Source organism: Sabethes cyaneus, chromosome 1, assembly GCF_943734655.1.
Source record: "Sabethes cyaneus chromosome 1, idSabCyanKW18_F2, whole genome shotgun sequence".
Classification (NCBI taxonomy): domain Eukaryota; kingdom Metazoa; phylum Arthropoda; class Insecta; order Diptera; family Culicidae; genus Sabethes; species Sabethes cyaneus.
In genome coordinates this window covers 39,330,925-39,346,636 of record NC_071353.1, presented here as the reverse complement: position 1 = coordinate 39,346,636, position 15,712 = coordinate 39,330,925, and the positions used below count along the sequence as shown (strand labels likewise).

The 15,712-nt window shown below is 39.4% G+C and overlaps 1 protein-coding gene across 1 annotated transcript; it reads right to left on the bottom strand.

Moving 5' to 3' along the window:
- Positions 1–320: 320 nt before the first annotated feature.
- Positions 321–7,379, bottom strand: LOC128745383 (TP53-regulated inhibitor of apoptosis 1-like). The gene is made up of 2 exons (XM_053842444.1): positions 7,130–7,379; positions 321–765 (listed from the first exon to the last, which is right to left on the bottom strand). Exons 1-2 carry the CDS (start codon positions 7,274–7,276, stop codon positions 658–660), a joined length of 255 nt encoding a protein of 84 aa, XP_053698419.1. The 5' UTR covers positions 7,277–7,379; the 3' UTR covers positions 321–657.
- Positions 7,380–15,712: the final 8,333 nt, after the last annotated feature.

The window sequence follows — 15,712 nt, the reverse complement described above, 5'->3', positions numbered from 1 at the left end:
GGTTTTCCGTCACTCCGCCACCGGCCATCATCAGCCACGTGGAAAACAGACGTTAAATTATTTTCCTTTGCCGCTCACTTCTGCTGACTTAGTCGAACTGAGAGCCAATTTATAAAGAGGATTGAACTTTTGCTGACTGATTTTCATATTATTTGCCTCGTTTGATTACTGCCATTAGAAAATCAGGACATTGCCAACCCTTCCGACATAATTTTCGTCGTTAAATTAAACTGTGTGAAGGAATTTGTGATGTTTACATTACAAAAACAAACATGGTAACTTATTTCAAATAAATTCCAATAGAATATATTTTCACCGAGAATAACTAAATAAAGCAACTGTTATTCTTAAACGCGAACTACTACTACTACTTTTAACTAAAGTAAAAACTTACGTACATCAACGACAGATTTATCGTAAATATTTTTTCACCTTTCGACTAGAAACGAATATAGTCATTCTGTTTCGTATGTTTGGAAAATGATGCCAGGGGAAAGAGTACAAGTTCACATTTAATATCACGCGTTAACTTGCCCATCGTCATTCGCAACCCCAATAAATCAGCGCACACCAAGTCCGTGAAGCTGGGAGAATGGTTGTTGTTGTTGGCATCCGGCGCTCGTCGCTGGAAAGGCAATACCTGTTGCTGCTCTAGGGTCAACTGCTGCTGCTACCGGATTTCGGTGGAACCTTTTGCTCCCTTTCCGATCCCAAAACATCACTTTCAACTTCCTTGAACTCGATATGCTGAACCTTCATGGCGTCCTGAAAATAAAACACAAAAGGCCCACGTTGCTGAATGGTTTCAATTAGGAGTAGAAAAATGTACAAATATTATTGGATGCACTCAAAATGGTAATGGTTTTTGGCTTCCCGCTTATATTAAATATGGTCAACTCTATGCTAATCATAGCTGGATACTAGGAACTAAACACCATATAGGGTCAGGTGGGGCAAGACAGGAAAGTATCCGATGCGTTTTTCTACGTATTCAACTTTAACCTATTTATCATTTATTTAAATGGAGTCACTAATAAACTTTTCCGAAAAAATCCACAAGTCCGATTTTTCGAGGATTATATATTTTTGAGAGCTTGTTAAGTTCTCAAAAAGTGCGGGGCAAGATGGGCCAAAATGCGGAGCAAAATAGATCACATAACAAAAAGCGATTTTTTTATCGAAAACCTTTATGAATTCTTTACAGAAACAAAAATTATTGATTGTTACTGCAGAAAAATGATTTATATATTTCAAAATTGGCGTCAAAAATAAACAAAATAAAAATTATATCAGACAAAAAGTGAAATGTCGGAAAACCAACCTGTTACAGGATTAACTGTTTTGTGGCTAAAATGTACGCTGGACCAGCTAAAAACTAGTCACTTATTTAATAACAACAATAAAGAAACTCAAAAATATAGATTATATGGACAAACATAGAGCACCACACAAGCCTTTTTCAATGTAGCCCGTCTTGCCCCTATTGAGCTGGTAGAACAAAATACATGTTTATTCAAAACTTTTGTAGTAAATAACAACCCTTTGTTTCCCTACATATTGCTATTTTTTACGCTGACGAAATATTGGATCTGCTCCGTTTTGTATCGTTTCATGTATCTCGTAAGAAATGCAGCGAGTTTACATTCAAATTTATCTGTCGAAAGAGTAAGAGATATGTTACTAACTAATAATGTAATGTATATACTGGACTCTATCACTTGTTGTTCTTACAAAATAAAATAAGCATTTACCTTATTCGCCAACCGGTTTCGGGTAGATGTTACCCATCATCGGGGCTAGGTCCAACTGATTTTGATAGGAGAGTAGTTACAACTTAAGCTTTGTTAGATGAAAGAGCGAATCTAGTGTCGCGATGCATGCTGCCAATCATCAGCATAAAATAAACTGGAACAGTGCTAAACTAATAAAACCAGTGAGGAAGTCATCGCATTTGAACGCTTGGGAGTCGCTGCATATCACCACAGCTGAGCAATGTTTGATGAATGAAGACGATGCTCCGATAGTATCGCCGCTCTTTCATCTAACAAAGCTTAAGTTGTAACGACTCTCTTATCAAAATCAGTTGGACCTAGCCCCGATGATGGGTAACATCTACCCGAAACCGGTTGGCGAATAAGGTAAATGCTTATTTTATTTTGTAAGAACAACAAGTGATAGTGTCCAGTATATACATTACATTATTAGTTCAATAGTTCTTACGTTGCACGAAGATACGAAAGTGAAAATATGTTACTAATTATGATAATTATAATAGAACATTACTTTATTAGGTACTATATTAAAAAATCGTTGGCTTGGATTAAGCTAAAACTTTCACGTTAATGCAACTGACCTATATTGCCCCGTGACCCGTCTTGCACCACCTTACCCTACCTACAAAATGCGGACAACATAAAAGAGTTTTGAAAATTGTCGCGCAAGTTTGCACAGGTTTATAAAATGTTAAATACGGGCATATTTTAAGGACATATGAACAAATACCTGCTTAAAAAATTTTAAGTTATATGTACCCTAAAAAAATTCAACATGTTTCAACATATTTAGATGCGACCGGTTGCGATTCTAGTTAAAGTGTTTGGAGACTTTTGGTGGCCAGAATACCCTGGAGAGTGAATGACCACATAAAAAAGACACCAAAGATCTCTCGGATTATCGGATCAAAATTTGATTTTTTTATCACATGTATCTTTTCCTAGCATGAAAATTCATTTACCATTTACGCAAATAGCTTCGATTAGCACCCAGTCCCTATTTTGTGAATCTACGATAAAAGAAGAATTAGGGTAAAGAACTAGTTTTAAGCAGTCTAAGCGGGTCACTGATTATTTTACCTTATTACAAGCGATGGGTTGACTAAGTGGGGGATATCAGCATACCAATCTTCTTGCTATCTTTAGTTCTTCAAGCTGTTACCATTGGAAGACACTATTGTTGAGCTAAACTTTTGATTTTTCGCTTTAAAAGTTGGAGCGGCGGAACTAATTTTGAACAGTCCGAACCCATTTTCATCCGCAAGGTGCTTTTTTAAGCAATCCTGAAATCTGAATTTTTTTACGTCCCATTAAAAAATCCCTCGAACTTTTCCCCCTATTCAGTAAGTTCGCGTTCCTATCCGCGACCTACTAATCGGGATCTGATGCGTAATCGGCATAGCGTATCGACATAGATGCGTAAAATGCCATCTGTATAAATTGTTTATCGGGGCATACACTCACCGCACCGTTCGGCAACCGGTATTCGTCGTCACTTTCATTCTCTAGAGTTCTTATGGGAAACTGCGAGTTTGACCTCTCACTCGCTGTTCATAAGGATGGTGGGAGAACAAAAGAGGCAAACATAGCAGAGCGCACGGTCTAACTTTAGAACAGTGTTGTCAAAGCAAATAACATTGAAACACATCGTTGCTTTATTAAATCACTGAGAAAATCTTCGAAAATTATTGAAAAAGCTGTCTTTTGTGTTGTTTTTAATAAAGAAAAATTAATTATGAACATCAGTGGTTGGAGAATTCGCGAAAAAGTGATCGTTTGAATCGATGAACATCCCTCATGAACACACACTATTCGCCTGCCTCGGCGATAATGCACGCATCAGCTTTGAATTTTATCACGAACAGAACCTCAATGTGAACATCAGAATTCGTTCAAAAATTGAATATTGAACATTGAGTGTGTTCGATTTATCGGATATAGAATGTCCGGGAACGCCAGAAAGTATTCAAAATAATATTACCACGAAAAGGGAATAGTTTAAAGTAGTGTTAGTGGCTTTACAAGCACCAGAAAGCAGTAATTTGCACTTTTGCGTTGCTCACGATATTCGTATATTCAGCGATGCTATGAAGCGTGAGTGTATGATGCTCATTGTTATAGGCGAATTGAACCACTCGCGTAGCTGTTTTATCATGATAAAAACCGTTTACCGATGCTCGGCGTATATATTCATTTTGCGAGTTTTCCAACCTCTGATGAACATACATTTCTCTTGAAAGTATTGAACCACGTTTTCACCATAGGAGGTTTCAGTTAATTTCAAACATAAAATCCAGAACCGAAACAGTGTCTTGGCAACACGATAGTTCATCAGTTGTGCTGCAGTTGCTGCTAGTGGTGAACAGGTTCCGTCAATTCAGAATTTGTTTTCAGTTTTGTTAGAAAATAATAAAACTTTTGGCTAGTGACAAAGCCTTAGATAATAGAAAAAAAGAGAGTGAATAATATGGTATGTGACAATTGAGTGCTTGACTTTCAGAGTGGTTGTAATCAGTGCTGAAAATTTGATAAATTCGTTAGTAGCGAGGTGGCGATTGCTGAAGAGCAGCAGAAAAATGTACGTTTTTGGACAACAATTTTTAATTCATCATATTTCTTGTCGGAAACCCAGTAAATTGTGTTTGTGTGAATCAAATGTATGGTTAAGTGATTTGTGAAGATGATCCTATCAAAAGATTTTGAAAATATGAATAAAAAAGTGCATTTTCGGATCATTTATGTTCAACTGATTAAAATAGGTAACACTGCTTAACTCGTTCCTTACCCTAAATGGAATGAAATTTATTTTCCTAAATTTTCAATATTTTCAATCGATAATAAAATGACACTAAACAAGACACAACTTCCCAAGAATGCAAGACGTAACTGCATAGTCTGACTACCACTGTGAAGCACTTTTTAGGCTGTTGCAACTGCAGGACAAAGTAGGGTAAGTTAACCTATAGTGGACCATTAACCTATAATGGACCTCGGGTACAGTTTCGGAGTTTATTAGCTTGCGCTTCTTATTTCCGAGGATATATGACATGAGACAGAAAGTACCAAACATACTATACAGTTAACTTTATAAAATTTTAGCTGAATTTAATTAAAGCAAAGCCATGGGTATAAACGTCCTTCAGAACTTGACCTTTCTTTATCGACAGACTTCGCAGCCGGTTATTAGAGTACAGGAAAGTTCCTATTAACTCTGTAGCAGTACCGCCCAGTCGAGATTCGAACATACGATAACTGGCTTGTTAGACCAGCATTGTATCACGGAGCTAACTGGGCGGGCTGAATTTAATTATTAACACCTTAAAATCGACATTTTCAACAAGTTAGAGTCCATTTTATGGTTAACAATGCGAAATGTCGCCATTAGTGGACCCTCTTCATGCAAAATACACTAGAATTCTTATAATGGACCCGGTCGCTATCCTATTGCAAACCACAAGATCCATTAAAGGAGAACAAACTTTCCAATCTGTTTTAAAAAATATGTAAAATATAGAGATTTTCAACATAAATTGATATTTTTTTAGGCTTAATCGAAAGTTACTCGTATTGTAAGTGCCATCGGTTGCGTGTTTAGCGTAACCAGTTCAAAATAATTCGCGGAAGGAAACCGCTCAAGCACTTACTGGTCCACTAATGGTTAATTTGCCCTATATTAGGACGAAGCGGAAAAACATTGGATTGCTCGAAAACAGTTTGTTTTTGGACCATTCGCAGTGTAACTGTAAACAAACGTGCACTTGCTGAAGAATAAATTGATTTTTCTTGCTTCTGAAAATATAGCTGAAATCTTTGATCATTTTCATCACGATTTCTCAAATTCCCAACCACGGACAAAACTGTGCAAATACTTTATCATTGCTACTTATATTTTATTTTCAGGACTTGATTCTTCTATAAATCTTTTGGTAGAACTGATTTACGCAAAGAAACGAAATAAAATCTCCAATTTGGCATTGTGTCTTGCAAAGCCTTTTTAATTTTAGCAGCCTGTCGAAAATATGATAAAATGCTAACCAGTGTTAATAAATATACCGGCACAAGGGGTAACTCACAATAACGCTATATCGGTCGAACTTATTGTATTTTATGATCTGATGCTCCAACTTTTAAGCTGAATCAATTATAGAAACTTGTTGATAACAGATCAAAGCTGCCCTAGTTGTGCACTAGGACGCTTCAATTTTCGTTTCGGACGCTTACAATAAGGATAAACTATCTTTTTGCCGACCGGTTTCGAGTAAATTGTTAGCCATCTACGGGGCCAAGTCTAATTAATTATGTTGATAAGAGCAGCTACAAACTTAAATTTGTTAAGCCGAAGAGCGGTGATACTATTGATGCATTCTCCTCGTCCATCGGTGGCTGCTGTGCAGCGAACATGTGATTAATTGGAATAGTGCTAAACTGTTAAAAAATGTTAAAAATTCAACACATTTTAAAACGTGGGGGTCATTACACATACCCACAGCTGAGCGCCCACTGATGAACGAGGATGATGCACTAATAGGGTAACCAACGTATTTTGGACCCCATCAGCAGCTGTACATAATTTGGACACTTACAGCAAAATCAAATGCAAGTGTCCAAATTATGTTATTACGTTGGCTGATACACTGATAAGTGAACATCGTCAAAAAAGATTTGTTATTCAAAGTTTCATATTAAAAACCTGCCCGACATAGTCCTGCGTCAACCATGCGGTCGTGTCTATAGCACAACCCTTTTAAGATTTTCGTTCATTCTTGACAGTCGTATTTTTTGTGCTAATCGATCGAAATCGAAACATAATGGTTTTAAAGCAACTTCTAACTTAGTATCGCAGTACAAATTTGCATTCCCGATTACGCTGCACCCAACGGAAAGCACCCAGCTGCCGTCACAACAGGACAAATCACTCACTGCGGCATTTGACTTCTGGCACACTTTTGTTGTTTTAATTCCCAGTAGGTAATTCAAATGTTGTTCACCGTTTCCTATATTTTCAGTACCAGCACACAAAACGCTAGTGTTTCTAGTAGATTCATTAGAAGTTTTTTGTCGTGAGCATCAGGGAAAGTGGTTTTAAATTTGGTAATCCAGACACCGACAGATAGAAAACCAAAACGCAACTTAAGCAAAGCATTGTTACCAATCTTTCCCTCAATGAACATCGTACAACAACAATGTTTCATAATTCGTTGTCCACTCATGCCTATTGAAATATGACGTGAAGCCGTATTTTCGACTATCGTTCGTACACCACTGAATTAAAACAGAAGTTCATTCATCACGAAAAATTTAAAGTAAGTGCCAGCTGTATCACTCACATGATTCGAAATAAAAACAATCTTACGTACCTTCACACATTGCTGGTATACTTTAAACAACGGAGCGCACACCGAATCGTCCGTATCACCTTTGAGAAACCGTTCCGAGAACCATTGATTAAAGCAGCTATCGTACTTTTTCTTTAGCTCGGTACAATTATCACCAATACTGTTCATTATTTAATAGTTGCACAGAAATCGTAGAATTATTCTACTCTAAAAATCGATAAGCAGTTCTAAGCTTGCAAATCTATTCACTCCTTCATGTGATAGCGGCTACCGAAATCCGAAAGTGGTTTGTTTTTGTTTACGAAAAAAAAAGGCAAAACATGTGGCAGAGCATAACTTGCCCGCCTCGGTTCTACTGTCATAATCACATGCTCGCAGTTGCTCGCAGCACTGCGGAGAGGGCGGGATTCAGCAGTGCGCATGCGCATGGCGCATAGAGCGCGAAGGTAACTGAGCGCGCTTTTTGCAATGACGATGATAGTGCTTTAATGGCACGAGTACGAGTAAATGAATGAATAAGTCGAACATTCAAAAATAATAATTATTGTAATTGAGTAATTGATTGAACATTGAGTGTGTTCGATTTATCGGATATAGAATGTCCGGGAACGCCAGAAAGTATTCAAAATAATATTACCACGAAAAGGGAATAGTTTAAAGTAGTGTTAGTGGCTTTACAAGCACCAGAAAGCAGTAATTTGCACTTTTGCGTTGCTCACGATATTCGTATATTCAGCGATGCTATGAAGCGTGAGTGTATGATGCTCATTGTTATAGGCGAATTGAACCACTCGCGTAGCTGTTTTATCATGATAAAAACCGTTTACCGATGCTCGGCGTATATATTCATTTTGCGAGTTTTCCAACCTCTGATGAACATACATTTCTCTTGAAAGTATTGAACCACGTTTTCACCATAGGAGGTTTCAGTTAATTTCAAACATAAAATCCAGAACCGAAACAGTGTCTTGGCAACACGATAGTTCATCAGTTGTGCTGCAGTTGCTGCTAGTGGTGAACAGGTTCCGTCAATTCAGAATTTGTTTTCAGTTTTGTTAGAAAATAATAAAACTTTTGGCTAGTGACAAAGCCTTAGATAATAGAAAAAAAGAGAGTGAATAATATGGTATGTGACAATTGAGTGCTTGACTTTCAGAGTGGTTGTAATCAGTGCTGAAAATTTGATAAATTCGTTAGTAGCGAGGTGGCGATTGCTGAAGAGCAGCAGAAAAATGTACGTTTTTGGACAACAATTTTTAATTCATCATATTTCTTGTCGGAAACCCAGTAAATTGTGTTTGTGTGAATCAAATGTATGGTTAAGTGATTTGTGAAGATGATCCTATCAAAAGATTTTGAAAATATGAATAAAAAAGTGCATTTTCGGATCATTTATGTTCAACTGATTAAAATAGGTAACACTGCTTAACTCGTTCCTTACCCTAAATGGAATGAAATTTATTTTCCTAAATTTTCAATATTTTCAATCGATAATAAAATGACACTAAACAAGACACAACTTCCCAAGAATGCAAGACGTAACTGCATAGTCTGACTACCACTGTGAAGCACTTTTTAGGCTGTTGCAACTGCAGGACAAAGTAGGGTAAGTTAACCTATAGTGGACCATTAACCTATAATGGACCTCGGGTACAGTTTCGGAGTTTATTAGCTTGCGCTTCTTATTTCCGAGGATATATGACATGAGACAGAAAGTACCAAACATACTATACAGTTAACTTTATAAAATTTTAGCTGAATTTAATTAAAGCAAAGCCATGGGTATAAACGTCCTTCAGAACTTGACCTTTCTTTATCGACAGACTTCGCAGCCGGTTATTAGAGTACAGGAAAGTTCCGAGAACCATTGATTAAAGCAGCTATCGTACTTTTTCTTTAGCTCGGTACAATTATCACCAATACTGTTCATTATTTAATAGTTGCACAGAAATCGTAGAATTATTCTACTCTAAAAATCGATAAGCAGTTCTAAGCTTGCAAATCTATTCACTCCTTCATGTGATAGCGGCTACCGAAATCCGAAAGTGGTTTGTTTTTGTTTACGAAAAAAAAAGGCAAAACATGTGGCAGAGCATAACTTGCCCGCCTCGGTTCTACTGTCATAATCACATGCTCGCAGTTGCTCGCAGCACTGCGGAGAGGGCGGGATTCAGCAGTGCGCATGCGCATGGCGCATAGAGCGCGAAGGTAACTGAGCGCGCTTTTTGCAATGACGATGATAGTGCTTTAATGGCACGAGTACGAGTAAATGAATGAATAAGTCGAACATTCAAAAATAATAATTATTGTAATTGTGAAATTCGTAATTAGATAACCTAAAGAATAGAAACCAGCGAATAAACCAAACTGATCTTTTTCTTCGTGTTTGTTCCGACAAAATTTAATCACATTTACACTGAAGTCTGTGAAGAATCTGTGTGTGTGAAGGTAAACAAATTGGTTTGCTTTTGTTTCGCTCTGTGCTAATTTACACTTTTTACGCTTTTTCGGAATTTATTCGTTGCTGGATATAACTATTTGGAATCTGCTTATTTCATCGCATCGGAGTAATTTGGAGTGCAACATCTTCCTGCGGTTATTAGTGAAAAACCACCAAAAATTTACACTGCTGTTTTACTGACCGCTGATCGTGCAAAAAAAGCAATGGAGTCGGTTTGTTGTGCTTGTGCTTGCGAGTTAGCAAAGCCAGATGAAATTATTTGTAGTGGCTTTTGCAAATCGGCTTTCCACCTAAAGTGTGTTCATATGTCTGCTGAAATGCGCGATGCTGTTGCTGGTTGTCCCCAATTATTCTGGATGTGTAGAGCCTGTACGCAGATGATGAAAAATGCTAGTTTTCGTCAAGTTGTATCGTCCACAAATATGGCGATGCAGACGATGGTAGACGAGCAAAACAAGGTGCTGGACGAAATACGAAAAGAAGTCGCTCTCAACACTACCAAAATTAATACCATACTCGAACGCACACCGCTACCGTCTACATCGCGTCTGCCGAGATCACAACACACGTTAAACTTACGTAAAAGGCCACGGTTGTTGATCCCGGACGAACCCCCGCAACGTGAGAATGCATACGAAGGTACTAGAGATATCGGACCAGATGAAGTAATACCTTTAGCCGCCGCTCGAAAAGAACAACTGTTTTGGCTGTATCTCTCTGGTTTCGATCCTCAGGCCACAGTTCAACAAGTCGAACAGCTTGTGAGAAATAATTTGAAAACCGACAAGACAGTGCAGGTTGTAAAATTAGTTCCTAAAGGAAAAGCACTCGATGAACTATCATTTGTTTCCTTTAAAGCTGGTGTCGATGTTCAATTGAAAGATGTAGCACTTTCCAAGCCGACTTGGCAGAAAGGAATCATATTCAGACAATTTGATTTCCAACACACGACTAACACACGCGCTCCATTTCGCTTCGTATCTACACCAGGAGCGGATCAGTCTTAATGATCCAGTAGCACCATTGCCACTTTGTCACCGCACAGAAAATTCCGACACTAGCACCGAACGATCCACACTCTTGCTCAACCACAACCACACACGTTGTCCTTCGAATCGCCTTATGACACCAAACAGATCTAATCAGACTGTTCCCATTAAAGGTTACCGCTCATTGAACTGCTATCATCAAAATATTCGGGGTCTTCGTACCAAAACAAACGACTTGCTGCTGGCTCTGACTCAAAACGACTATGACGTCATCGCACTCACAGAAACTTGGCTAAACGATAATATTCAAAACTCTGAGCTCTCGCACAACTATACCGTTTATCGATGTGATAGAAACGCACAAACCAGTCGGCACAGGCGCGGCGGAGGGGTTCTCATTGCCGTGAAGAACGAACATCGTAGCACAGCTGTTTGCATTGCAGACAGTGATCAGCTGGAGCAAACTATTGTGCGAATCTCGATGCGAAATTTTGACTTATTTGTTTGCTGTGTTTATCTGCCTCCTAATACTGAGCCTGCACTGTATGAGCAGCATGCGATGTGTGTTCAAAAACTGATTGATTTAGCCGGTGATCGCAGTCACGTTTTGGTGGTTGGCGATTACAATCTCCCACACTTATGTTGGTCACGTGATGAAGTTCTAAACTGTCTACTGCCAATGAATGCATCTTCTGACCAGGAAAATGTTTTGGTTGAATCGATTTTATCGAATGGACTATTGCAAATAAACAATATTACAAATTTCAATGGAAGGCTTCTCGATTTGGCTCTCATCAGTGATAACAGTCGGGTGGAATTGCTGGAGCCGCCGTTGCCGCTGCTGCCAATTGATCAACACCATCGTCCCTTTGTTGTAATATTCGAACTTGCGGATGAGAGCAAAAATGTTTCTAATGTTATTGACCCGCTCAACTTTGACTTTAAAAGATGCAATTTTGAATCAATTAATAGACTGTTTGCTGAGATTCGCTGGGAGGAGTTTCTTGTTGGTTGCAGTACTGATGAAGCCGTATCATGTTTCTATGAGCGCATTTATGGTACACTTCGTGGTGTTGTCCCTATGAAGCAACAATTCTGTCAGCGTGGTAGTAGACAACCGTGGTGGAACAACCAGCTTCAGCGTCTGCGTAACCGTCTCCGTAAGGCAAGAAAAAAATATTTTCGCTGGAAAGATGATAGCCATAAAGCTGTGCTGCGTGACATTGAGAGCGAATACAACTCATTGCTTGCTCACTGCTTTCGTTGCTATATTCGTCGCATGGAAGACAACATTAGGCATGATCCTGCATCGTTTTGGACGTACGTGAAAAATCGCAAGCAACAAGGCGGAATCCCTCAACGTGTGCATTACAACGAAAATGTAGCTGAGTCCCCGTCGGAGTCGGCAAACTTGTTCTCATCTTTCTTTCGAAGTGTGCAAAGTAACAACTTACCACTTTCGTCTGAGGAGTATTTGAACAGATTGCCGTTGTTCGATTTGAGCATGCCGCTTTTTCATTTTTCGGATAATGACGTAATGCGGAAGCTGCAATCAATCGACGAATCGAAAGGCGCCGGACCTGACAGCCTGCCACCGATCCTCTTCAAAAACTGTGCTGCGACGCTCGCGATTCCTGCAAGGATTATTTTTAATCAATCCATGTCGGAAGGAACTTTCCCGAATGTGTGGAAAACTGCTGCTATTACACCTGTTCATAAAGCAGGTAGCACTCACGACGTTAAGAACTACCGCGGAATTTCGATTCTGAGTTGTTTGCCGAAGGTATTCGAGAGCCTTATCCACGATTCACTTTACCCGAAGGTTCATCATGTCATTTCGGAATGGCAGCATGGATTCGTGAAAAAACGTTCGACAGTTACCAACATGATGGAATATGTTTCTTCACTAACGAATGCGCTTGAAAAACGTCAGCAAATTGATGCGGTTTATGTGGATTTTGCAAAAGCCTTTGATAGAGTGCCACACTCTTTGATGGTCACGAAGCTGGAAAAAATGGGATTTCCTGAATGGTTGACACGGTGGGTACTATCATATCTCACCAGTCGCGTTGCAGTCGTACGTGTTAATGGAACCAAATCCCTACCATTTGAGATTCTATCCGGTCTGCCCCAAGGAAGTCACCTGGGCCCACTGTTGTTCATTCTCTTTGTAAACGACTTGTGCCCTACGATAAAATCGTCCAAGTATATGTTTGCGGACGATCTGAAGTTCTATCGGGTAGTCGCTTCCAGTGTTGACTGCTCTGCCATACAATCCGACATCGATTCGCTGTTAAGTTGGTGCAAACTCAACGGAATGGACGTGAACGTGCAGAAATGTAATGTCATCTCATTCTGCAGAAATAGGCATCTCACCTTGTTTGACTACAAAATGGATTCAGCTAGTATCACCCGAGTCGATTCCGTTAAAGATTTGGGCATTCTTCTAGATAACAAATTATGTTTCACTCAGCACATTACAGCTACTACTGCTAAAGCGTACGCTATTCTGGGCTTCATAAAAAGGAATACGCAGCAGTTTACCGACCCTTATTGCTTAAAGGCTCTCTACTGTGCGATTGTACGCAGTATCCTTGAGTATGGGGCGCTTGTATGGGCGCCCTACCACGCTGTCCATATCAACCGGATCGAACGAATCCAGCGTCACTTCGTTCGGTACGCTCTGCGGTTGCTGCCCTGGGATGACCCAATTCGACTGCCTCCTTACGAACATCGATGCGCTTTGATACGTCTGCCAACGTTGGCGAATAGGAGAACTTTGCTACAACGACTATTCATCTTTGATCTTCTTGGAGGTAATATCGACAGCCCGGAGCTCCTAAGTCGAGTCCGATTTAACGTTCCACCAAGGCATACTCGACGAGCTGATTTCTTTAGGCTTCCAATGCACCGTACTCAATTCGCTCAAAACAATCCATTTGACGTATGTTGTCGTGTATTTAATACTGTTTCTGACGATTATGATTTTAATGTTACTCGGACTACTTTCAAACTTAGAATAAGTAATTACTAAGAACTGTCTGTGCGAAATTTCGAAGACTAGTATAAATAATTAAATAGATATGAAGTCGCTTTTTACGCGGCTTTTTTTACGTGACTATTTTTACGCGGTTTTCAGAATTTACGCGGTTTTTTTACGCGGTTTTCGGAATTTACGCGGTTTTGATTTACGCGGGACGTATCCTGCGCGTAAAAAGCGACTTGAGTGTAATGTTCTATTACGATAAGAGTTAAAACAATGACAACTGAGAAATTCCAAGTGAAATCCAAAGAAACAATGATTGCTTATTAAACGTTTAACCGACAGCTTTTATTCAGCACATGCTGTATAGCTGCTTTTAAAGTATGTCTAAACACCCCTGTTCAATGCTTGACAGGTAGTTTTGGAGAATTTAACTACCACAGTGCTGGATATGTGCGTGGAAGATACGTTATGACAGGCATGCAGAATTTGCCCACGTTTACCTATCCAGCTTTTTTCGAGCCATAACGGCGGCATAAATCGTGTTCGTAATATTTGAACAGCATTTTTGGCATTTGAAGATAGAATTGACAAAAGTGCGAATGTCGCAAGCGTATACAAACCGAGTGAGGGTTGATTTTCCTATGCTGGTCCAGCAAAAAATAACTCTCACCCGTTTTGTTTACATTTGCGACATTCGCCCTCTTGTTAATTCTATCTATAGATAGAATTTTAGTAATACATAACCTACACTCTTAAATAATTCTACCTGTAGATAGGTCGGATTTACTTAAAGCTAGGTTGAAACTACTCAAAATGCCCTTAACCTTTACGTCCCCGACATCAAAAATGATGGCACTTGCAGTTACACTTTTGGCTCTATCTCCACTTATTTTCATTCGATTTTGATGCAATTAGTCTTAAAAGAACCACAATAGATTGGCTGTCCGCGCCTGGACACTCTCCTCGATAGTCAGAAAAACCAAACTGACTGCAGGTTGTGGACTGTATGAGAAATTCAACCCAATTCTTCTAGTCTTGAAAAAGACTGTTTCTTTTTTACTCTTCACCAGGCTGGTGACACCAGCTGCTGCTGCTTGGCTTTTCGGTGTGATAAGGAACAATGCGTCTCGACTATAATTATTTATTCCATCATAGTGGACTTATCGGTAGCAAATTGTAATTTCGACTGTGTGTGAATTGTGAGGATGCTCCTCTTATATAGGTGAGCCGATGCCGATAAACGTGGATCAAAAACGACAAATGATTAATTTCTATAGAGCATTGAATTCTGTTTGCGCACGCAACATACCGGCCACCAATGGAATTCTAATTCCATTCAAATTAAACTAACTGATATAATATTTTAGAAAATTCAAGCTTACAATTCTAATTTACAAGTTTTAATATTATAAATCTAATTTGGAGACTGGAACAGGTCATCTGTATTATCATCGAAGGTAGGAAGTAGGCATACCTTCCCGATCGGTCGATCGTAAATAGCACGAGATGTAGCCTTGGATGGTGGGCCGGATTTACGTCGTCGAATCGCTTGTTGAATGTAACCGGGACCACAGAAGTCAACACCTGTAGTGCGAGACGCTCGGGCTCGGTTTGTTTGCCATGTCGATAGCTGACCCATCAGTTGGTTTTCTGACTGAAGTCGGACGTTGAAGCACCGTAAACAGTTTCGCACTTCCTTCCGTGCCAAGTTACGGTGATTGAAAGAGCAAAACCGCTTCCAAATGGGCTTAAATAGTAGTTGGGAACCTTGCTTCATCCGATGCAATCTGCGTAGAGTATTAGATTCTGAGTCGCTCAGTTGACTCAGCGTTTTATTTTTCTTGGGGAGACTAAACTCATCTCGGGTAGTAGATTCAGCAGACAATTTTTCGTAGGCAATTTCATCAGTGCAAAACAGAGCGAGGCTAGTAGAATGGACTGCACAAGCTTCCTGAGATACAGGACCACTGACTATCCAACCGAGAACCGTTTGTTGCAATATTGGCTGCCCCTTTCCAATGCAGATTCGTCCACTGCACAGCAAACTGAAGAATAACTGAGCACCAATAACCATATCAATTTTTTGCGGTGAGGCGAAATGCGGATCGGCCAACATTAGATCCGATGGAATGTTCCAATGAGTGATATCAACTGGCTTTGCAGGCAAA